We start from the raw sequence: 24,650 nt of genomic DNA on the forward strand, positions 1-24,650 counted from the left end.
ATCTCACACATGTCTCACCTGCCTGTTTGAGATCGTTCCTGTGTGAGATATAATGACCACCATGCTCTGATCTTACTGCAGAGCGATAACAGGTTGACCACATCAGACATGAGTGTGATCTTGACAATTTGAGCTCTCATCTCTGGGTATTCAGTATAGGGGTTGGGGCAGTACAGCAGACCTGGTAATGCTAGGAGGGGAGGAGAACTGATAGGGTTTGTAATGTAACACAGCTAAACTCAGCTGTCCTGACCTCACCCCACATCTGAAAGTCATTAGTCATCTGTGTCACAGGAAAAAATCGAGAATGTGACCAGCCCACTTTCAATATATATCGGGTTTAAGCCTCCGTTCAGAGAAACCTGCATGATCCATAGCAAAAGGTAAAGTGAAAATGATCCAGATCTTGAGGATAAAATCATCCAATTTATTCCAATATTAAACTAAAACTCCATCATTAGAAGGGGTATGCAAACAGAATAAAAACCAACATGTTTCAAACGCTACATGTGTTCTTACTCGTGGTATAGTGACTACTGAGAATCATGAGGTTAAAGGGAACCTGTAATGTCTTATCTACTATGTAAACGACCCCCGTTGCATTCTTAGTGATGCAATGTGCATCACTAACACGCTTTTTTCATTAAAATTGGCGCACATATAATGAGTATATAACATTTTCTATACTTATATCATACCTGCTCGTTTAGTCATAGGGGTGTGATCCTCGCATTTGGGCCCCAGGGCCTACTGCAGCCATTCTTTTTGTGGGTGGGGTGGTTGGCTGGGCCCGGGAGAACTTACAACCCGCTACCGTGGGAAAATGTCGGCCTTAAGGACAATGGTGCAGAACACACCCTGATCCGCCCCGAGTTTGTGTTACCAGAGGAACTCATTTCTGGAAAGACCCTGTCTGTCACCGGGTTTGGGTGTTCGCTGTCCCATACCGAGTTTTCCTGGACTGGGGTGTGGGGAGAGGATTAAGGGAAGTGGGGGTGTCTGAGAATCTCCCCACTAATGTGCTATTGGGAACTGATCTGGGACGGTTGGTTGCCCGATACATCCCTGACAGCCCTCACAGATCTGATATGTCATGTAATGCCGCTGTCAAAAATGTCAAGGTGATGTCTAATAAAAGTGTGTGTTGTGGTAAAGGGGAACTCGGCTGCCTCACCCTGCGAGCTAGTATAAGTGCTAGGGGCAAGGGGAGCAGGCACGGACACCAGGAAGCAGGTCGTCTCGTGCAGGTGACCAGTGTCACGCCAGATGGTAACATGGTCGGTGGTAGCTGCCCACTGACTAGCACTGCTCCAGAGGTGATGTGGAAGGATGGGGAGAAACACGGGGATCATAGGAAAAGTGGTCCCGTGCCGACGACCAGTGTCATGATGGACTGTGACATGGCCGGTCATAGCTCCCCTCTTGGGAGCACAGCTCCCAAGGTAAAAATGATGACAGGTAAAAAGGGAGGCTACATAACCAGGCAAGGTAACAGGAAATTGTGTCCCCCTGTCTGTCAGGAGTATAGGAGGAAGGTACCCATAGCCTGTCGGACGTGTGGAGAAAATGTATCCCAAACCTTTCAGGGTGACCGGAAAGCTGGACCCTCAGGTTGGTGGGCAAGTGAATCTGCGGCTTGTCTGATCTGCAGGAAGGGTGGGCCAGGAGGTTGGCTTAAAGGGGCGATCTGTAAATCGCCCCTTACGCCACCTCAAAGAGGGGGAGATGTCAGGAAAATATTAATGTCAGGGCGTTAAACACGGATTCCAGGCTTTGGAATCCCCGAGGTGTGGCGCCATACGCTCACTGGTTGCTTGCCGATATCCACGTAGCGAGTAGTCTGGATTGCGTGCTCGCGACTCCGGACGAAAGGCGGACGGCGTGACGGCAACTGTGAGATATTGCGTGATCTCCCCGGTGTCGTCCCTCAGTGTGGGTTGGAATTCCTGAAACAATCAATAACAAGGCACATCTATTTTAATAGTAAATATTCGTTAACATTTATATGAAAGGGAATATTGTCGAGCTAGTAATGAAACATTGGTTTTCTTTTTAAGTTTATTCCGTTTGGAAAAATCCATCCAAAAAGCTTCTGTATCCTGTAAGTGCTTTTTGATGCTCCCACAATGGGGCAGACGTTTAATTTTTAATATGCCAAATACAGTGAAAGTACATGTATTTCTGCAATGTGCAGTGATGAAATGATTTGCTGCAGACGAAATGTGTTGGTTTGTGTTATGTGCAATATTGCAAATTGTCTCTTCAGAGAGGAAGAGAACTAGAACTCTAGTAACACCTCTAGGAAGTAGCAATCCTAAAAGTCAATATTGACTTTTCAAGGAGCCTTATCACATGACTTCGGAAACTAGCCAAAACCAAAATCTCAATTTGCTGACACTGTGTTTCGCGGTACTGCCCCTTGTCAGGCTTAAGTCTCCTCACCTTGACATGCCTAAGGCTATGTGCTCATGATCAGTATTTGAAGCAGAAATATCCTGAACATTTCTGCATCTCCTTGGCAGGAAAAACTCTGGGAGTTTTTGATGCGTTTTTGAAGCGTTTTTGTACATCCGTGAATGCTTTTTGGAGCTACATAAAGTTATTTCGGGCGACATTGCTTAAACCATTGGATTACCGTCAGAACTGGGGTGAGTATATTTGTTATTTTGAATGATTAAAGAATGTGTCTGTTGTATTTCAAATAAAGTGTTTGCTCTGTGTCTGTGTGTTTATTTAACTCTTTACTTTACTTTAAATTAGTTTTGGTCATGAAAAGGTCTGATTGACACCTTGTCATCACCAAACAAAAGAGCTGGGTGTCAGCTAGTCCCATTCACCTAGTCTTCATTAGCATTTCTATTCATGTAATTTATGCTGCTGCTGTGAGCTGTTTTTTTAGCCTGGGAAGGTGCCATTTGCAAACATGGTCCCTGGCCATTAAATAACATGTGACAGCTGGTTCGTTAACCAATATGTCCCCCCGATAGCACTCAGCAGCGCTTTGGACACAGCACATTTTTGTTGCATCCAAAACGTGGTGTTCTAATGCTGAACTTTTGTTGTCGGTACATGTGAATCCACCGCATTTAATGACACTTCAGTCGGTCAAACTCTGCAGCGGAGACTAGCGTGTCCGCTACAGAAATTGACATGCTGCGGGTGAGTTTGGGTACATGGCCACGGTCAGGAGCCGCTGCAGGTTTGATGCTGCGTGTTTATACAGCATCAAACCCGCAGTGTCCAGATGTTACGGTATAGTGGATGGTATCTCTAGAAATCCCATGTTCACTATGCGTGCATCAGAGGCTGCGGATCACCCGTGAACACTGACATGCGGCATGTCTTTCAGGACCACAGCAAGTCAAATTCTCTTGCGGAGTCGCTAGTCTCCGCAACAGAAATTTGACCACTAGAATGTATAGAATGCGGTAAATACACATGGTTCAGTGAACACGTGTGGATTTACCAGCGATCAATAGAATGCAGCATTTTGGACGCCTCAAAAAATATGCGTTCAAAGCACTGCTACGTCCGGATCGTGGGCACAGAGCCTAAAATGTAAAAGAAAAAATGGCGTGGGCTCCTGCTTCATTTTTATAACCAGCAGAGGGAAAGCCGACCGCTGGGGGCTGATATTAGCAGCCGGGGAAGGGGCCATTAGCCAACAATGTTCCCTGGCTATTAATATCAGCCCACAGCTGTTTGTTTAACCTTTACTGGCTAGATTACAGGGGGACCCCAGAAAAAAAATTGATGTGGGATCCCCCTATAAAATCTAATCAGGAAAGGCTAAACTAGACAGGTGCGGGCTGATATTAATAGCCAGGGAAGGGGCCATGGATACTCTCACCCTCCGCAGCTATTAATATCACCCCTCAGCAGTCACAAATCTGGCGCTTAGCCTCCGCTCTTCCCATTGCCCTGTAGCGGTGGCGAGTGGGGTTATGGGGTTGGGGTTCAGGTCAGCCTTGTTTTGGCGGCTGACGTGAAGCCCAGGTTAGTAATGGAGGGCGTCTATAAGATGCCCCCATTACTAACCGTATAGTAAAATGGTCGCCGCTTTTTCAATAAAAGACACGGCCAGAATAAAGTATTTTAATGAAATAAAAAACACTGGATTCTACAATTTTTTTTTTAGTACACTTCGTCCGCGAAGCCATCGATCTTCTGAAAAAAAAAAACGTAAAATAACAAACCATATCCCTCACCTGTCCACCGTCAATGATGTAGTCCACGTACCTCCAACAATTGTCCCACGACGATCCGGGTCACTTCTACAGCAGTGACATCAGCCATCACTGATGTCCTTGCTGTAGAACACAGCACTGTATACTGACAGGGGTGTAAAATCACTCCTATCAATATACATGCTGCAGGAGATCAGCTGATCAGCCCCGATGAGCTTACCACCCTGGAAACATTCTTGCGAATGTTCCCAGGGTGAGGTGAGCATCAGCTTGCTCCACGCAGTATACCGCTGGCTGCCGGACAGGTGAGTATAAAGTTTATTTTTTTTATTTTTACTTTTTTTTTTCTTTTTTTGACCGCGGGCTGGGGAGAGCAGACTACTGCCCTCCTCTTCCAACCCGGGTACCACCCGCAGCACGTTTCGTGCGCGATTTCGCGCCCATTGACTTTCATTGAAATGCAGCATATCTGCAGGTATAGATATTATACCTGTGGGTTTGCTGCAATTCAGTGCAAGTCAGTGGGTGTGAATTTGCGGCGGAAACGCCCAAACAATAGTCATGCTGCTGTTTTTACCACAATGCGAATCCAGAGCGGAAATTTCCGGATCATGTGCACAGCATATCCGGATTCGCATTGCATTACCTGGCAGACCTATTACAAGTTTTTCGCCGCGCCACGAAAACGCATCGTGTGATCTTAGCCTAACATGTCACTCTCCACAAGGAGAAACATTACCCCTTGGATACCGGTCAGACGCCTCTCACTCTCTTTCCAAACCATATCTCACACTTTGCACTGACGAGGGGCAGTTCTCTTCCTCTCTGAAGAGACAATTTGCATATTTCCCAGAGTAGCATTGTGGCTTACAATTCTCCTCACCTTGACATGCTTAACATGTCACTCTCTGCAAGGAGAAACTTTACCCCTTGGATACCATGAAATATCATTGAGATGTTCACATATCCTAATTTTCATTTTTCTTGCAGTTCAACACACATATTATTTATTGCAAGAAGTTCATATTATCAAATAAATAATATTATCTGTATTGCAATTAATGTAAGCGCCAGACGAATTTGCAAAATTGGTTTGCTAAACTGAGTGTGAACACAGTCTACAGTGAGTAGCTCCACATTTATAGAATCCTCTATGCCTAAGCCAGGTTTCTCTGGCTCGGGGCTTGGAGCCAAAAAGGATTGATGAAAGAATGTACTACTATTTTCACCCTATTAGATAACAAGTGTTCCAGTTTTTCAGCTTCAAATAATATCGGTATGTATTTATTAATATTTTTAATCAAATTAAATTGGTTACTATATTGCAGGGAAAGTAATAGGTGACTGTTCAGATTGAGGGAAACTAGACGTGCAGACATGTAGTAATGCATGTCTATCTTTTGTGTTCAATTTTATTGTGAGCATGATTCAATATCCAATTAGTGTAGCCTCTATTTTTAAGTTATTGGTGTGTTTTTGGGAGTTCACTAATTTATTTGAATCACTGCAATTTTGTTTTATCCGAGTTAATTCACCTATTGGTATTGATTTTATAGTGTGTGCCAGATGTCCACTTTTCACTTGTAAAAAAGCGGTTTCTGATACTTAGTTGTGGAAATATTGTTACCAAGTTCACTGCTGCAGACAAGGCTTTCCCCGCAGACCCAGTTATCCCTTGTAACTGTATACAGCAAGGTGTATATAATTCATGCACAGTGAGTGGAAACTGTATCAACGGTATGTGCACAAAAAGAACACCACTGAGCAAAACTGTAATACAAGAAGCAATGTCCGCTCAAATGCTAAATCCACAAAGTAGAGCCAATAAGCACTAGATTGCTAAACTAAATACAAAACCAATATACATATAGAATTAGATGCACAGTAAATGAAAATTTAATAGATAGCACAAGCACAAAAATACCACTTGTTATATGAAATATACAGTTGCAAATGCAAGAATCAAGATGTACTAGAGTGATGCATCCACAAGGTAGAATCAATGAGCACTTAATATGTATCGAACAGGAGATGCCAAAGAGCGATAATGCTGTTCACTTACTGATAGAAGAAGTCATATGTCCAAAAGTGCACGTTGCTCCTGTTAATTGTCAAGAGTGCGTAAAGTGGGGATCCCTAAGGTAGGATGCACTGAGCTTGTGCGTAGAGTAACTCCCCCAATATCCTGGTAGCAACGTGGGTGGTGAAGACCAGGGCGCTCCAGGGGGTAACCATGCGACAGAGCATGTGACGTCATAGCAGTTGAACTACGTACCGTGAAGGCCAAAAGTCCTACGCGTTTCGAGGTATCCCGGTTCTATGATGAAAGCATTGTGAAGGTGAAGAATGCTCACTGTTGGACTTTTCAATTTGATTGAGTTTTTCTTTCTGTTACTTAGGGAAGAAACTGAGAAGATCATCCGGAAAAAGCTACGAGATATCTTGAGAGAGAGTGATCTTGAGAATATAACATCTAAACAGGTAAAAATGTTACCAACTGCTGGGTTGGCTGATGTAGGGAAGAGAACAGGTAGCTGGCTCTGTGTACAGTAGGATAGTAGGATTGTGCTGGGTACTGCAGCGTTGCCTGATTCACATCAATACCCACCACAACTGCTACTATGTAGACAATGTCAATCAACACAATTCTGAATACTGATACGTAGTTCAGAAACAAAGAGGAGAAATGTGCATACGGATAAAACATCAAATCTTTATTTCTATAAAGGTAAAAATCACACAATAAAAATAGAAAAAACAGAAAGGGAAACCGGTAACACGTCCAAATGTAGACAAACCAAATATTTAAAAATAAGAGAGCTGTGGCTCAGATAATCAACAGTATCAGAATTCATATGCAAAAAATCACCTAATAATGGTATCCTGTGCTCCTGAGGAGTGTTAGTGTATTCAACAAATTACATATAAAGGAAGTGCAAGAGACTAAGACATCATTATAATGGACAGAACAAATCATTATATTACCTTGAATGGCCCATATATAAAGTGCACAGTGCAAATATTAAAGGGTTTCAATACCCAGGAGTTGATGATTATGTAAATTGATGCTTACGTAATAGACAATAGTGTTAACATTACAAATGCAGCCTTTACCTAATAAACGTGCATTGTTCACAACCAACCATTACACTGCCTGAAATAACCCATGTATAAAATGCATAGTGCCAGTACTCTATGGCTTCAGTACACAGCAGTTAAAGATCATGTAATAGATGCTATACACTTACTGTGGGTGTGGCTCTACTTGCGTGTGGACCCCCCGACTACGCCATTTCGCCATTGTTTATTCCAAGGGGCGTTGTGTATATGTAATTTGTTGAATACACTGTAACACTCCTCAGGAGCACAGGATACCATTACTAGGTGATTTTTTGCATATGAATTCTGATACTGTTGGTTATCTGAGCTCTCTTATTTTTAAATATTTGGTTTGTCTACATGTGGATGGGTTAACGGTTTCACTTTCTATTTTTTCTATTTTTATTGTGTGATTTTTACCTTTATAGAAATAAAGATTTGATGTTTTATCTTTATGCATATTTCTTTTCTTTGTTTCTGAACTATGTATCAGTGTTCAGAATTCTGTTGATTGACTTTGCGCTGAAGTGGTATGCACTGATAGTCTTTGGACATTTGTGTTAATTTTTAATATGTAGACAATGTGCAGAAGAGGCTACAGTGCTGCCTTCTGGACTGAAGAGCGAGCTTGTCAGTATTCTTTTCCCTGTATTAGATTATGATCATTTTCCTCTACCCATTCTTTTGCAGGTGCGCACAGCGTTGGAGCAGCATACTCGCTGTGCTCTTCAGGATTATACAGAGTTCATTGATAATGAGATGATCATGATCCTAGCTCAAATGGACCGACCCTCAGAGATCTTCCCTTATCTTTATTTGGTATGGTCTTATAAAGGAAGATTTTCTTCTCTCAATTCTATGACTTAAAGTACATTGTCGCTAAGGCGAGGGTTACTTGGAAACTTTGTTCGCACATTAGGATCACAATGTTGCACTTATAAAATTGCAACTAATAACGATACAAATAATTAAAGCGGTGGTCCCAAACATAAAATGAACATTAAAAATATATATTTTTACACCCAAAGTACTTATTTGTTTCATTATAAAATACCCTTTTTTGTTTTTCTTTACTTCACTTCCTGTGATGTTTTGTTTGAGAGGATTCTCAAGCGAGTCATCATCGGGAGGCTGGGGTTGCAGTCACTCCCCTGCAGCGTCTATCATCCCGCTTGGATTTCTACTGATTGTCATGTTGCAGTCTTCCTAACTTGCAGACCACATTCTGCTCTGGCATGAGGATCGATCATTTTCTGTCTGTCTCTGATTTTCAGTCGTCTCTGAGCTAGTGGGTGGAGACTTGCTGCTATGATGTCTCCTATGCACAGTACACAGACATGAGGGATTTCTGCTCTCCTGTTTCTCTGTACCACACCTTCAGGAGCAGCAGCAAGGAGGAAATTATAAAGCAGTACTGAGCAGTATAGTTGTGAATCCAGTCTTAGGGTAAGATGTAACATTTGCAGCACTGTTCAGCTCCCTGCCTTCTCAATAGACCTCAATATATAATCCCCAGAGCCCTCATCCCTGGCCACCCATCTTCTCTTGAACATGACAGATTTTAGATCTATTGATGAGTGATCAGTTCAGGAGGTGGAGGGAGGAGAAGAAGTTACTCATAAGTGGAGAAAAAATTATATAGTACTGTGCAGAAAGTTCAGGCAGGTGTGGAAACAATGGTGCAAATTAAGAATGCTTTAAAAAAAATAGAAGTGTTAGTTTTTTTTTTATCAATTAACAATATGCTAATTGAATGAACAAAAAAGAAAGTTTAATTAGATTAATATTTGGTGCGACCACCCCTTTACCTTTTGAACAGCATCAATTCTATACTTACACAAAGCAAGGATTTTATAAGATTATAGTCAGGTGTATGAATAGCCAGTTGTACCAAACAGGTGATAATAATCATCATTTTCATATATGGGTTGAAACAGTCATAAAGAGAAACAGCTGTATAGGAGTCTTACAACTGGGGAAGAAGACTCTGCTATGAGGATGTGGAATACATTTTTCTGTCACAGGTCATAAAAATATGGTAGGACTAAAGAAACAAGACACAAGCTAGTAATATTGCACCAGCAAGGTCTCGCCCAAGCAGCGATTTTCAAAGCCGACTGGGATTTCAAGATGTGCTGTTCAAGCTTTTTTCAAGAAGCATCAAGAAATGGTTAACATTAAGGACTGTAGACGCCGCGGTTGGCCAGGGAAACTTGGTACAGAAGATGAAAGACAAAATTATTCTTATTTCCCTTCTATATATGAAGATGTTCAGAAGTGCCATCACCTCTGAACTGGTGGAATCTGGTGGTACCCAGCTACACTCACCTCCTTCTTCTTGGAAGAATTGTAGCCAAAAAGCCATACCTTCAACATAGAAACAACGCCAACCGATTCAACTATGCAGGAAACGTAGGAACTGGGTTGCAAAAAATGTCAGCAAGTGCTCTGTACTGCTTACTCAAAATGTGAAATATTTGGCTGTAACAGAAGGCAGTTTGTTCACCAAAGAGCGACAATAATGAGTGTCTGCAGGCAACAGCAAAGCATGATGGAAGTTCTTTGCAAGTTTTGGGGCTGCATTTCAGCAAATGCAGTTGGTGATGTTGTCAAGATTGATGGTAGAAAATACAGATAGATACTTATCCACATTGTCATACCATTAGGGAAAAGTATGATTGGCTCCAAATTTATTCTACAGTGTGACAATAACCCCAAACATACAACCAGTGTCATTAACAACTATCTTCAGAGAAAAGAAAAACCAGGAGTCCTGGAAGTGTTGATATTCTATTTTTGAAAGCATTCTTACTTTGCGGCATTTTTTCTACAGCTGCCTAAAACTTTATCAGCAGTATTGTATTTCTGTAATAAGATATACTACAACATTTTGTATATTTCCTTGTACTATTTATTTATTTATGAAAATTTTGTTAAGTCTGACTAAGTTTCTCATATTTTGTGAGAGCAGATAGTAGAACATGGGGTCAGCTGTTTCAAAGAGTAGTAATTTGGATCTAGTTATTAGATGTATTGTTGCTGTGAATTTCTATAGGTACTATATTTTATATTTTCGTATAGCTGCTGCTCTTGGGTATGTATGCAGTCATTCTCTTCCATTCATTAATTTAACCTTCTACATTGTGTTTTAGGGCTCAGAGTGGAATGCTTCAAATTTAGAAGAACTTCAGAAAAACAAGTACGTTTCTAACCTATTCAATGAATGCATATGCATTCTCTCTAGATTGTGAGTAACAAGATGGGTACGCCATTAAGGCAAAATGAATTGCAGCATTACTGCCAGTTGTAAGGAAGCTCAGTACTAACTAAAAGCAAAAAGTTTTGGAAGACGGCACAATCACGAGAATGCTAACAGTGTTATGATAAGGATACATTGTTATCACACGCAATTTATGGTGATTCTGCAATTTTACCACAAATGCCCGGTGCCCCTTGCTGTAGCGCCCTATCCTTGTAGACTAAATGTTGGCATACTGAGCCTGAGATTTCTGCTGGTGCCACTGATGATCAGACAATGTAGGTTCTGGTCATCAAGGCTCACGGGAGATTAAGATATGCTGTAAGTTCGTATATACATGCTGGAAAGTTTTGGAAAATCATGGCAAAGCAATGTGTTTTTGCTGCAATTGTGAAAAAAAAGCCACAATGCTGCCACCAGGTGTGAACACCGCTCTGTCTGAGATATACATGATCCTTCTCTTGTGTCCTACAGCTATTACTAGCTCAGCAGGGGTTCCGGGAGTGCTCCCATTTCTCAGGACATCTGTCTGTTGACCACTTTACCTAAAGGGTGTCCGTCAGGTTATACTGCCCTCATCGATCTGTCACTTTATTTTTCAATCAGATAATTTTTTATTGTGAAAGATATCAAGATACTTTCACATTTTAAGTTTTGTTTTTAGAAACAATCAAAACTAAATAAAACAAACACACAAATAAAAAAACACATAAGTCATTGTGAACCAAATAAAAACCTGTTCATATTAACGTTCATCATAGGTATTATCATTCGCTTACTATAATTTACATACATGAATAGAAATATAAATGAATACCATCTGACTGCTTGCATATTGCATTAAATACAGAGAATTATAGCATTTACATATAATTATCTAGGACCCTTTTGTTTCCTAAAATCTAACACTTGGGTATGCGAGTTAGGGACTTAGGATGAGTTAGGAGATTTTACAGGTTTATGACAAGGAGATGTACAGACGGTGTATCATAGTGTTTCTGAGAAGGTTTTCTGATGCAATCCTCGGAGTAGTTAACCATTGTTCCCATATCTTTATAAATTTTTTTGAGGGCGTTTCTTTCCCTTTTTCATAAATAAGATATTATTTAGTTTAGATTTTAATTCTTCTATCGTTGGGGGATGCTGGGGATATTGTTCTATCCAGTGTAGTGCTAATAGTTTCCTAGCTTAAAATAGCAATCGGGAGATAGCTATAGGGCAGAGGTCCCCAACCGCCGGTCCGCGGACCAGGACCGGGCCGTTGGGGTTTTTCAGCCGGTCCGCGGGGAGAGGGGGCCCCTCCAGCCTCCAGCAGGGCCGCCATCAGGGCATGACTGCCCTGACTCCAGTATGGGGCCCGGCCGGTAGGAGCCCCCTCGGAGCCCCCCTCTTGTGCGTCTCTCTCCTCATGGGGCCCCCGGCCGCATGCTAAGCGCCGGGTCCGGGACATCTTAGCGCTGCGCTGCTGCGGCAGCACCTTCATGATTCCCCTGACTTCCGGTCATGTGACGGCGCCGTCACATGGCCGGAAGTCAGGAGAACCTGGTGTCAGCGATTTGGACGAGCGCCAGGATTCTGCAGGGATCGCATGGGGGTAAGTATAACAAGTTTTATTTTTTTCTAAATACAATTAACTAGGAGTGGGGGGAATGGGAGATGCACATGGGGGGAGGGGAGAGATGAGAGATGCACATGGGGGAGGGGAGAGATGAGAGATCCACATGGGGGGGAGGGGAGAGATGAGAGATGCACATGGGGGAGGGGAGAGATGAGAGATCCACATGGGGGGGAGGGGAGAGATGAGAGATGCACATGGGGGAGGGGAGAGATGAGAGATCCACATGGGGGGAGGGGAGAGATGAGAGATGCACATGGGGGGAGGGGAGAGATGAGAGATGCACATGGGAGGGAGGGGAGAGATGAGAGATGCACGGGGGGGTGAGAGATGCACGGGGGGGTGAGAGATGCACGGGGGGGATGAGAGATGCACGGGGGGGATGAGAGATGCACGGGGGGTGGATGAGAGATGCACGGGGGGTGGATGAGAGATGCACGGGGGGTGGATGAGAGATGCACGGGGGGTGGATGAGAGATGCACGGAGGGGGATGAGAGATGCACGGGGGTGAGCTGCACATGGGGGGGTGAGAGATGCACGGGGGGGATGAGAGATGCACGGGGGGTGGATGAGAGATGCACGGGGGGTGGATGAGAGATGCACGGGGGGGGTGAGAGATGCACGGGGGGATGAGAGATGCACGGGGGTGGATGAGAGATGCACGGGGGGTGGATGAGAGATGCACGGGGGGTGGATGAGAGATGCACGGAGGGGGATGAGAGATGCACGGAGGGGGATGAGAGATGCACGGGGGTGAGCTGCACATGGGGGGGTGAGAGATGCACATGGGGGGGTTATGTTTACATAACTTTGTTGCCTTATGAAGGGCGGGGGGGGGCCCCCAAAAATTTCTTGCACAGGGGCCCACTACAGTCTGTGTCCGCCCCTGGGATGAAGTAAATGCAGCTGAACAGCAGCTGTCAGGACAGCTGCCCTGTCCTGCTGCAGGGCGTGATGGGGCCTCAGTGATGCGGCTCCTGGCACAGCACATTATGTGGGGCTCCTGGCATAGCTCCTGGCGGGGACCTGGTCTACACTATATGATAAGTATGCACTAAACTCCAAATCCCTCCATTACCCCGCCCCCATATGACCAAAGCCCCGCCCACCCCACCCCCTCCTTGCTGGGCCATGGAAAAATGATCTTGCTTCAAGCCGGTCCCTGGTGCAAAAAAGGTTGGGGACCACTGCTATAGGGGAATCCGAATCCAGCCCCTCCTCCAACAGACCACGTGTGCAGATTTTGGGTTCCAACTTTATATGGATTCCGAACACCGATTTTTAGTAAGTAATCTACCCCCTACCAATAGTTCCCAATGTTTTCACACTCCCACATCATGTGCATTAAGTGAGCGTCGCTTTTCCTGCATCTTGGACACAGGTTGTCCACTCTTATACCAATTTTAAATAGAATACTCGGGGTCTTATATACTGTATGAATAAGAAAGATTTAAGACAGTCTTTGTGATTCAGACAAGGATAATTTAGGAATTAGATCTAGCATCTCTTCCCATTGTTCCTCAGATAGCGGACTCAATCTGTTTCCCACTTTACTTTGGCTGTGATGGGATACTTTTGTAAATGCACAGCCATAAGCTGCTTATAGACCTATCACTTAAGAGTGTATGGGAAGTGTTTTTGAGAACTTGCATGTTAGTGCAGCTAGGAGTCCAGTGATTTACATGACATGTGTGCGTCCTCTGCTCTCCCACCGTTGATTGACATGCGACATATCCCATATATCTGTCATTCAGCTTCTCGGGGGTATGGAAGCCTGCATGACGTTGGACTGGATGTGTTTCGCACAGTTAAACTTGTCAGTTCTCAAACACTACATTGCATGAACTCCCTGTTGACTGATTGCTGGATAAGGGGAATGACAGGTTTCCTCTGAAAGGGTTCTGCTAGCTATCCTGATGTATTTTAGTAAATGCTTGTAGCTTCCATTTAATAATGATGGAACATTGTTTCTTAGGACTCTGCAGTGTTGTTTCTCTTGTATCCCTCCTGAAAACTGACACAGGGTGTTACCAATCCGTATAGTAAAGGGTATGTGCCTTAACAGTTTGACACGGTCAGCACTTATTGGACACCGTATATGCCCCCCATACACATTAGATAGAAAGTTGAGAGAATGAAGTTCAATGGATGATCCTTTTTGCTTGATAGGGAGAGAAGCCTGGTAGCGGCTTTCTCCTAGAGAACACTGGAGCCGAGCTTCCCTGTTTATGGGGGGTAGTCGGGAGAGAGAGCCATATAGTGGTCAGATAGCAGGTCTGCACAGGGAGTCTGCTGAGTATTACTGCACTATAAGCAGGATACTATTGCAGAGGAATTGTTACCTCTCCTTACATGTCTCTCTTAGTAAATACTTGTTTTACCTACACCAATTCTTTCTTAAAACTGAGCATTATTTGGTACTTCTTTTATTCTGCCTGGAAACACCTGAATGAATTGACTGTTATCAGTCTTCGTGTCAAAGGGTTGTGTTGATATACACGGATGCTGTCCAATCATCATTGGTACTACCAACTATAGAGCTGCAGCCTAGCAGACAGATGCAGTCCACAAGATGCAAGCACCTCTCTGTATGACTGTTGTACCACAGCTGTAGCTCCATAGTTAGTGAGTTGTGCTACAATCTCCATAAGGCTGCGTGCCCACTATGCGTTTTTCAAGCGTTTTTGCCGCGGAATTTCCGCAGCGAAAACGCTTAAAAAACGCTTGGTAATACGTGCCCCATGGTCCCCAATGATAATCCGCATGTGCTGTGCACATGCTGCAGAAATTTCCGCTGCGGATTATCATTGCAGAAAAATCCGCAGCATGTCCATTAATTTTGCGGACCCGCAGCGTAATCGCCGCCATTGACTTGCATTGAACTGCATAATATCCGTATGAGCATATTTGCACATACGGATATTATGCGGTTCAATGTGCGGATGGTACCCGGGTTTGGAGAAGAGGAGACTCTCCTCCAGACCTGGGTACAATAGAACCTGTAAAAAAAAGAATTTAAAATAAAAAATAAAGATTATACTCACCTTCTGATGTCCCCCGGTCTCTTCAGCGATGCGTCCGGTCTGTTGTATGGGTCGCAGTGGTGTGAAAGGACCTGCCGTGACGTCATTTAGTCATGTGACAGGTCACGCGACCGCCGACGTCAGCGGTCGCGTGACCTGTCACATGACTAAATGACGTCACGGCAGGTCCTTTCACACCACCGCGACCCATACAACAGACCGGACGTAGCGGAGAAAACACCGGGGGCCATCGGAAGGTAAGTATCTTTATTTTTTACCATTCTTATTCTTTTTTTTAACTATTACTTGGTCACACTATATAAATCCATGCCAATTGCAGGTGCTTCACAGGGATTAACACATTTCCTAACAGCAGTTTTGAATACTTTGAGAGGTGCAGTTTTTAAAATGTTATCACTTCAGGGGATTTAAGTCACTTAAGTCACTTCAAAACGTAATATGTCTATAAAAAAAGGGATTTTTAAGTTTTGTAAATTGGCGCTAAATGTGAACCCTTGTAACATCCCGACAAAATAAAAGAACATTTGAAAAGTTATGCTGGCGCAAATTAGACGCATGGGGAATGTAATTTTTTATCTAGTTTGTGTAGTAGGACTATCTGGTGTAAGGATTTATGCATTTAAAGACTGAAAATTGCAAATTTATCTAAATTTTCATCAAATTTCAGATATTTTCATAAAGCAAAATATGTCAACCTAAATTTACTGTTAACATAAAGTTCAATGTGTCACAAAAAACATTCTAAGAATCACATCAATATGTAGATGCATTCCAGAGTTATTACCGCAAAGTTACAGATCATGCTTGAAAAATAAGGCTTGGTCACTGGCCAAACTGGCTGCCAGGAGGAGGGAAAGGGGGTAAAACAATAGCATTATTTAAAAAAAAAAGCCTGCACATTCCAGGAGGTTGGTGTGTTACAATATGATTTCTATGTACACCACTGGTAATTGCATTATGAAGGTGCCCCGCTGCTGTACTGAAAATTCAGCACCCTGCAAAAATTACATTTATTTCTGCAGGGAGTCGCCGGCTTTCAGTCATGCAGGCTTGCCTGGAGCAATTACAGTCACCACTCACAGCATGGAAAGTGTCAGCTGTGTGCACACCTTGTCAATGACTGACAGCCGGCTCTGCACTTATGCACTGCTTGCAGCCGCCACTCTTACAGTGTCCATTTTAAGACATGATCAGATATCAAAATCAAACATCAGAATGATGTCAGTTTGAGGCTAAATACCCTGTCTGAGAACTGATTTGACAAGGGACTTTGACAAGGGACTTTGACATGGCACTTTGACATGGGACTTTGACAAGGGACTTTTACAACTGTAATAATAGCGATTAAAAAAAAGTCACTGTTCGCTGATGGGACTTGAATCCAAAACTCTATGTCTAGAAGCCAGTGCACTTACTATTGAGCTATAAACTCAATTGAAGAAATCTAGGCGTTCTATTTGGTTATGGGATTTTCAGAGCAAACCTGTCTGAAACTCATTGTGACTTTCACAAATACCTCCTCAAAGCCAAATGGACACTGTACACTCTCCATGCTGTTAGAGGTGACACTAGCTGCGCCTGCATGACTGAAAGCTGGTGGCTCCTGGGAGAGAGGTTTTTTTAAATACATTTTTTATCTTATTTTATTTTTATCATCTGATGCCTTATACTGTATACTGCAATACTACAGTCCTTTTCTGTTTGCTCCAGTGGATTGACAAGTGTGATCTGGAGGGAAAGATTAGCTTTTTGGGGGTGGACTGGGACAAGCAATGTGTTTGTACATGTGCCTATTCCCTTTGTCATTTCCCATTCCTCAGTTGAACTTGATGGACATTTCTTTTTTCAACTGCATTAACTATGTAAATGTGCAGTATATAGTGAAAAGCTTCACAGGAGCTCAACAAGATGTCAGCAATAGAAGACTTCAGCAGGCCCTCGGCTGGCACTTAAACCTGCAACCGCTTCATTTAAATGCTGCAATCAGAGGTTGACTGCAGTGATTAAATGGTTAACAGCAGCAATCCGAGCCCAGCTCTGACCTCTGCTGTTGAAACAGATATGTTGGATATATACTGTATGATTGCTTGATTTGAACAAATTCCCAAAGGTGGTGCATGTGGTGAGGTCCACATTTCAAAATTTGAAGCAAATGACCTTTATGTTTATCTCAAAGGATTTTGGCTGTAAGCATCTTGAGGATGACCTTAAAGTCAAAAGGTCATACCTCCAAAACAATATAAGAAGTTACTAATGCAATATACACTCCTATCACACCGGACCTTAAAGAAGATTCCACCAAACCTGGGGTGAATAATTGTCTGCCTAATAAAGAGGTTTCTGGAGTACGAGGGAGGAGAGTGGAAAACAAAGTTATAAGTGGGATCCAAGAGCTATATTTTGAGATGATGTAGAAGCTAAGACGTGAGGCCTGTCACACAGAGCCATCCACATGAGTGAATCGGGAGAATAGCGTGGGGTTGCATTTCTCTCTATCTCCAGTCACCTTGGCAATTTACCACACTAAAAAAAGCTAAGTAGTTAGAATTTAGACTTCGTAAAAATATTTAGATATATTGGGCACACCCAGGCCTGTGACCTACAAGCAAATAGTGTTTAGCTAGAGATTCTGCTTTTCTTATTACCCCAGATGAATTTCATAAATTACGATCGCAACCTTCTCCAGCAAACACAAGGATTGGCAAGTATCTAAATAAATAATACCTAAACAATACCTTTGTAAAGTAGTGATTTTGATCATGATTACCGCCCCTGCCACAATAGGAAAAGGGAAGGCCCAACAAGACACATCTTTCCAAGTTGATTTCAATAGTGGGGGATAGCTTGCTGTGTACTGTGCATCTAAATCAGTAAGTAGTTTGATCCTATGATAATCTAGGCAATGGGGTTGCCAAGTAAAATCAAAATGAATGTCAAGATTTTAGCAAGCTCATCTGGTAGAGCAAGATTAAGCGCTTCAGAAGAATTATCATGGTTAAACTGCAGATCTGTTTTTACAGTGCTGTGCAAAAATTTTAGGCAGGTGTGGAAAAAATGGTGCAAAGTACAAATAATTAAAAATAAACTATTAATGCTATTTTTTTTAATCAATTAACTAAATGTAAAGTGAATGAACAAAAGAAATCAAAATAATACAAATCAATATTTGGTGTGACCACCCTTCATTTTCATAACGGCATCAGTTCTTCTAGGTACACTTACACACAGTTTTTGAAGGAACCCGGCAGAGAAGGTGTTCCAATTGACCTAGTGAACTAACCACAGGTTTTCTGTGGATGTAAGCTTTTGCAAATCTTTCTTTCTCCTTCATCTAATCCCATACTGACTCAATGATGTTGAGATCAGGGCTCTGTGGGGGCCATATTATCACTTTAAGGACTTCTTTATCTTGAAGATAGTTCATTGACTTTGAATGTTGTTAAAAGGGTTGTCCTGTCCAAAATGATGTCTGCAGTCCCTCTGTGTGACTTATGAATCCTCCCAGCGCATGCACTTGGAGCTGTGAGAATTCGCCGGTTTCTGTTGGACTGGACAACCACTTTAACTGGTAAAAATAAACTATTAACACCTCTAGGTTTGAAAGCTCTTACTCTGCAGAATGTTTCACCACCTGCCTAAAACTTTTGCACTGAACTGTATGGGAAAATTTAACTAGGATATTGAATAGATTGGGGAGAAAATTTAGAGATGAGGATAGGGATAAGATATTGTCATCTGCAAATAAATTGCAAATGTTTTCATGTTGGCCTGCAATGACCTCTTTAATTCATTACCAACATATGACATATTGGTAAGTCCTATTTTGAAGTGATTTGACATCATATGATGTAAAGATAAGTCATGGCCATTATCCAGGCACAGAAGCTGTGCCCGCATGATCGCCACCAGGAGATCGGCTTAAGAGATAGATAGCCAAGCTGTGGCTGTCACTGCCAAGGCCGGTGCCTACACCATCACTGGCTGTTTCACCCTCTGAATGCCGCGATTGCAGCATTTAGAAGATTAGGAGAGGGATGGGGGCTCCCTTTCTTACCCGATCAGCACCCCCGCGACATAATTATGCTGGCCTGATGTTTGCCACGACAACAGGAGCGGAAATAATGATCTCTTGGTCTGTCAGGTACAGTCTAAAAGGCGTTTTGTCAGTGTAACTCTGACAAGTCTAATGCATAGCAGTACCTGTGTATTACAATGCATTAGAATAGTGATCAGACTAATTAATAAAAGTTAATCTCATAGGGGGACTATGTAAAAAAGTTTTGAAAAATTGTAAAAATATTTTTAAAAAATCACAAAATGAAGAAAAAAAATTATACCAGAAAATAAGTATATATATTTAAAAACAAAAATAAACAAAAAAAGTACACATTTGCTATTGCCGCCTCCAGAATGACCTGATCTATAAATCTGTCACACTAGTTAAAGCCTTCAATAAATAAAAAAACACGGCACAAACTTTGCTTTTTCATCATACTGGCAAAAAAGTAGATTAAACTGCGATCAAAAAGTCAAATGTAAATAAAAATGGTATAGCTGAAAACTTATCTTGTCCTGCAAAAAAACAAGTCGCCATACAGCTCCGTCAGTGGAAAAATAAAAAAGTCATAGCTCTCAGAATGTAGCAATGCAAAACAATTATTTTTTCTATAAAATAGTTTGTGTAAAAGCAGCAAAACATAAAAAAGATATAAATGTGGTATCGCTGTAATCATACCGATTCGAACAATAAAGCTGTCTTGCCAATTGTATCACACGGTGAACAGTAAACCTTAACAAAAATTCCTTAATTGCTGTTTACGTTTGCCTTCTATTCTGATTTTTGGGAGGAAAAGTAATCAAAAAGTGTTATGTGCCGAAATTGGTACTAATAAAAACTTTAACTCATCCTGCAAAAAACTGTCAGAAAAAAATAGAAAATTATAGCTCTCAAAATATGGCGATGCAAAACCTTTTTATTGTTAAAAAAAACAAACAGGTTTTGGTGTGTGATGGTAGCCAAACATAAAAACATCGATATGAATCTGATATCGCTATAATCGCACTGACCTGAAGAATAAAGCCGTCTTATCACTTACAGTGGCATGTAAAAGTTTGGCCACCACTGGTCAAAATTACTGTTATTGTGAACAGTTAAGGAAGTTGAAGATGAAATGATCTCTAAAACGCCTAAAGTTAATGATGACTTATTTCCTTTGTATTTTAGGCAAAAAAATAATAATATATATATATATATATATATATATATATATATATATATATATATATATATATATATATATATATATATATATATACACATATACATATACACACACACACACACACACACACACACACACACGGTGGGCCATTTATATGGTTACACCTAAATTAAATGGGAATGGTTGGTGATATCAACTTCCTGTTTGTGGCACATTAGTATATGGGAGGGGGAAAACTTTTCCAGATGGGTGGTGACCATGGCGGCCATTTTGGATCCAACTTTATTTTTTTCAATGGGAAGAGGGTCATGTGACACTTCAAACTTATTGAGAATTTCATAAGAAAAACAATGGTGTGCTTGGTTTTAACGTAACTTTATTCTTTCATTAGTTTATTTACATGTTTATGACCACATAAAAAGTGCTGCCCATTGTGTTGGATTGTCAATGAACCCTCTTCTCCCACTCTTGACACACTGATAGCAACACCGCAGAAGAAATGCTAGCACAGACTTCCAGTATCCGTTGTTTCAGATGCTGCACATCTCGTATCTTCACAGCATAGACAATTGCCTTCAGATGACCCCAAAGATAAGAGGGTGGCATTGACAATCCAACACAATGGGCAGCGCTTGGAACACATGTTATAAGTGGTCATAAACTTGTAAAAAACTCATGAAAGAATAAAGTTACGTTAAAACCAAGCACACCATTGTTTTTCTTATGAAAGTCTCTAAGTTTGATGTGTGACCCTCTTCCCATTGAAAAAAATAAAGTTGGATCCAAAATGGCCGACTTCAAAATGGCCGCCATGGTCACCACCCATCTGGAAAAGTTTCCCCCTCCCATATACTCATGTGCCACAAACAGGACGTTGATATCACCAACCATTCCCAATTAATTTAGGCGTATCCATATAAATGGCCCACCCTGTGTGTGTATAAATAATTATATATATATATATATATATATATATATATGTATATATGTATGTATATGTATATATGTGTGTCATTATTTACATTTTAAAAATGACAAAAAGGAAAATGGGCCTATGCAAAAGTTTGGGAACCCCTGGAGTTTTGTGCTCAGGTAACTTTACCAAGGTTTCAGACCATATTTAGCCTGTTAGGGTTATGGCTTGTTCACTATCATCGTTAGAAAAGGCCAGGTAATGAAAATTTCTCAGCTTTATAAAAACCCAGCCTCCTCCTAACCTTGTGCCAAAAAACAGCAGCCATGAGTTCTTCTAAGCAGCTGTGGATGGAGGCCCACAAAGCAGGAGAAGGATATAAGAAGATAGAAAAGCGTCTTCAAGTTCCCTTTCCTCAGTTTGAAATGTAATTAAGAAATGGCAGTTAACAGGAACAGTGGAGGTCAAGAAAAGGTCTGGAAGACCAAGGGAAATTTCAGTGAGAGCTGCTCGTAGGATTGCTAAAGAGGCAAATCAAAACCTACGCTTGACTGCAAAAGACCTTCAGAAAGATTTATCAGACTCTGGAGTTGCGGTACATTTTGAAAAGTAGAACAGACACCTGCTCAAATATGGCTTTCATGGAAAAGTTTATATATATAAACTTAATATTATTATGCAGTGAAGGAATTCGTTATTTGATCCCTTGCTGTTTTTGTAAGTTTGTCCTCTGACAAAGACATGAACAATCTATAATTTTAAGGGTTGGTTAATTTTAACAGTGAGAGATAAAATATCCCCCCCAAAAAATCAAGAAAATCACATTGTATAAATTGGATAAATTTATTTGCATTTTGCAGTGAGAAATAAGTATTTGATCCCTCTGGCAAACAACACTTAATACTTGGTGGCAAAACCCTTGTTGGCAAGCAAAGCAGTCGGACTTTTTTTTGTAGTTGATGATGAGGTTTGCGCACATGTCAGGAGGAATTTTGGTCCACTCCTCTTTGCAGATCATCTCCAAATCATTAAGATTTTGAAGCTGTCGCTTGGCAACTCGGAGCTTCAACTCCCTCCATAAGTTTTCTATGGGATTAAGGTCTGGAGACACTCCATGGCCTTAATGTGCTTTGTTTTTAGCCACTCTTTTGTTGCCTTGGCTGTATGTTTTGGGTTATTGTCTTGATTGAAGACCCAGCCACCACCCATTTTTAATGTCCTGGCGGAGGGAAGGAGGTTGTCACTCAGGATTTTACTGTACATGGCTCTATCCATTCTCCCATTGATGCGGTGAAGTAGTCCTGTGCCCTTAGTCTGTCCCTAGACTGGGAACCCTGAATAGCCCTGACCCCGAAAGTATCTCTGAAGGTGAGAAGGTTCAGGTCTCCAACCTAACCAACCTAAGCCCTAACTCCTCCACAAGCCCTGCGCTAATCCCCCTCACCTCCCTCCACAGAACAAAGGTACAGCAATCTGAAATTAAATGACTTCAGCAGCAGAAACGAACAGGACAACACAGTACTGCTTCCAGGTATAGAGTGAAACTATCAGCAGCACCACCTGGTGGAAGGAGAGGCTACGTAAAGGCTAAGGGGAGTAGAATCACACAGAAACTCACATCCACCAGGACACCGCAATAGAACTGGCATTAACCCATGCAGTACAAGAGGGAATTTCACAGTTTAAGTTACAGCGGCATTCAGAATAGACTGCAGATGCACAGCGCTAGACCATGTGTGACACTGTGGTCCCGGCTTCCTTCAGATCATTAACTAGTTCCCCCCCGTGTAGTTTTAGGTTGATCTCTCACCTTCCTCATGATCAAGGATACCCCACAAGGTGAGATTTTGCATGGTGCCTCAGATCGATATCGATTGACAGTCATTTTGTATTTCTTCCATTTTCTTACTATTGCACCAACAGTTGTATCCTTCTCACCCAGCGTCTTGCTTATGGTTTTGTAGCCCATTCCAGCTTTGTGCAGGTGTATGATCTTGTCCCTGACATCCTTAGAAAGCGCTTTGGTCTTGCCCATGTTGTAGAGGGAAACGGTGCAAAGGACAAGCAGATAATATACATTTATAGTTATATATATTCTTAATGGTCCAATTAATCCACATGGTAAAAAAAATGTATATCTGCTAACAAAATTGGTAGACCAATCGGAAACCAAACAACAACCAATGCATGAATATATCCAACAAGGGGTCAAATGTATTAAAAAAGACCTTTATTATGACAATTTGGGTACATGACAGCAAAGAAAAAAGAGCGCACACACATACATATATATTAATACCATATTATAATGGGAGCATATAATATAAATATTGAATTACAGAGGCACCAGGGCTAGAGAGCATTAACTCCAACTGTGTTGGTGAATACCAATAGTATATCCTAGGTAACATAGTAAAAGGGTACGCCAGATGACCTAGCCTCCACAGTCACCAGACCTGAACACAATCGAGATGGTTTGGGGTGAGCTGGACCGCAGAGTGAAGGCAAAAGGGCCAACAAGTGCTAAGCATCTCTGGGAACTCCTTCAAGATTGTTGGAAGACCATTTCCGGTGACTACCACTTGAAGCTCATCAAGAGAATGCCAAGAGTGTGCAAAGCAGTCATCAAAGCAAAAGGTGGCTACTTTGAAGAACCTAGAATATAAGACATATTTTCAGTTGTTTCACACTTTTTTGTTAAGTATATAATTCCACATGTGTTAATTCATAGTTTTGATGCCTTCAGTGTGAATGTACAATTTTCATAGTCATGAAAATACAGAAAAATCTTTAAATGAGAAGGTGTGTCCAAACTTTTGGTCTGTACTGTATATGTGTGGATATATATATCAAAGGATATTTATATCCAAATAAGTTAATTCCCAAATAGCATCAATGGTAATTGGTAGATTATATTACATGTCCACCACAATGTTAGATTCGAATCATTCGTACCTGGTATATAATACATGCACGTGTTGCAATAGCTCTGGGCTCAATGGTCCTACTCCTAGTGTGGCGCTCACCCCGACGCGCGTTTCGGTGCTGATGAAGGACGCACCGAAACGCACGTCAGGGTGAATTTTGGAGCGTTTTTCACTGTTTTCATAACACATTAACAATAAGAACATGGAAGAGTCCAGGAGCCATTTGGTGAGCTGCATATCCTGCTACATGTTCACAGACTTGCCAGTGGAAAAGCCAAACTTCACATGCCAGAAATGCAAGCTTGTGTCACTGTTGGAGGAAAAGTTGCGAAATCTAGAAGAGAGGTTAACTACCTTGAAAATCATTAAGGAAGGTGAAGAGT

General features: G+C 41.7%; 1 protein-coding gene across 1 annotated transcript in view; it reads left to right on the plus strand.

Moving 5' to 3' along the window:
• Positions 1 to 24,650, plus strand: part of SSH3 (slingshot protein phosphatase 3) — a 158,696-nt gene that overhangs the window by 74,946 nt on the left and 59,100 nt on the right. The window contains exons 8-10 of the mRNA XM_073686147.1: positions 6,587 to 6,668; positions 7,977 to 8,105; positions 10,439 to 10,485. Of these exons, the coding sequence (XP_073542248.1) occupies positions 6,587 to 6,668; positions 7,977 to 8,105; positions 10,439 to 10,485 (258 nt within the window). The remainder of the gene's footprint in view (positions 1 to 6,586; positions 6,669 to 7,976; positions 8,106 to 10,438; positions 10,486 to 24,650) is intronic.

Source organism: Phyllobates terribilis, unplaced genomic scaffold, assembly GCF_046119375.1.
Source record: "Phyllobates terribilis strain yellow unplaced genomic scaffold, ASM4611937v1 Scaffold_5__5_contigs__length_657084704, whole genome shotgun sequence".
Lineage (NCBI taxonomy): Eukaryota > Metazoa > Chordata > Amphibia > Anura > Dendrobatidae > Phyllobates > Phyllobates terribilis.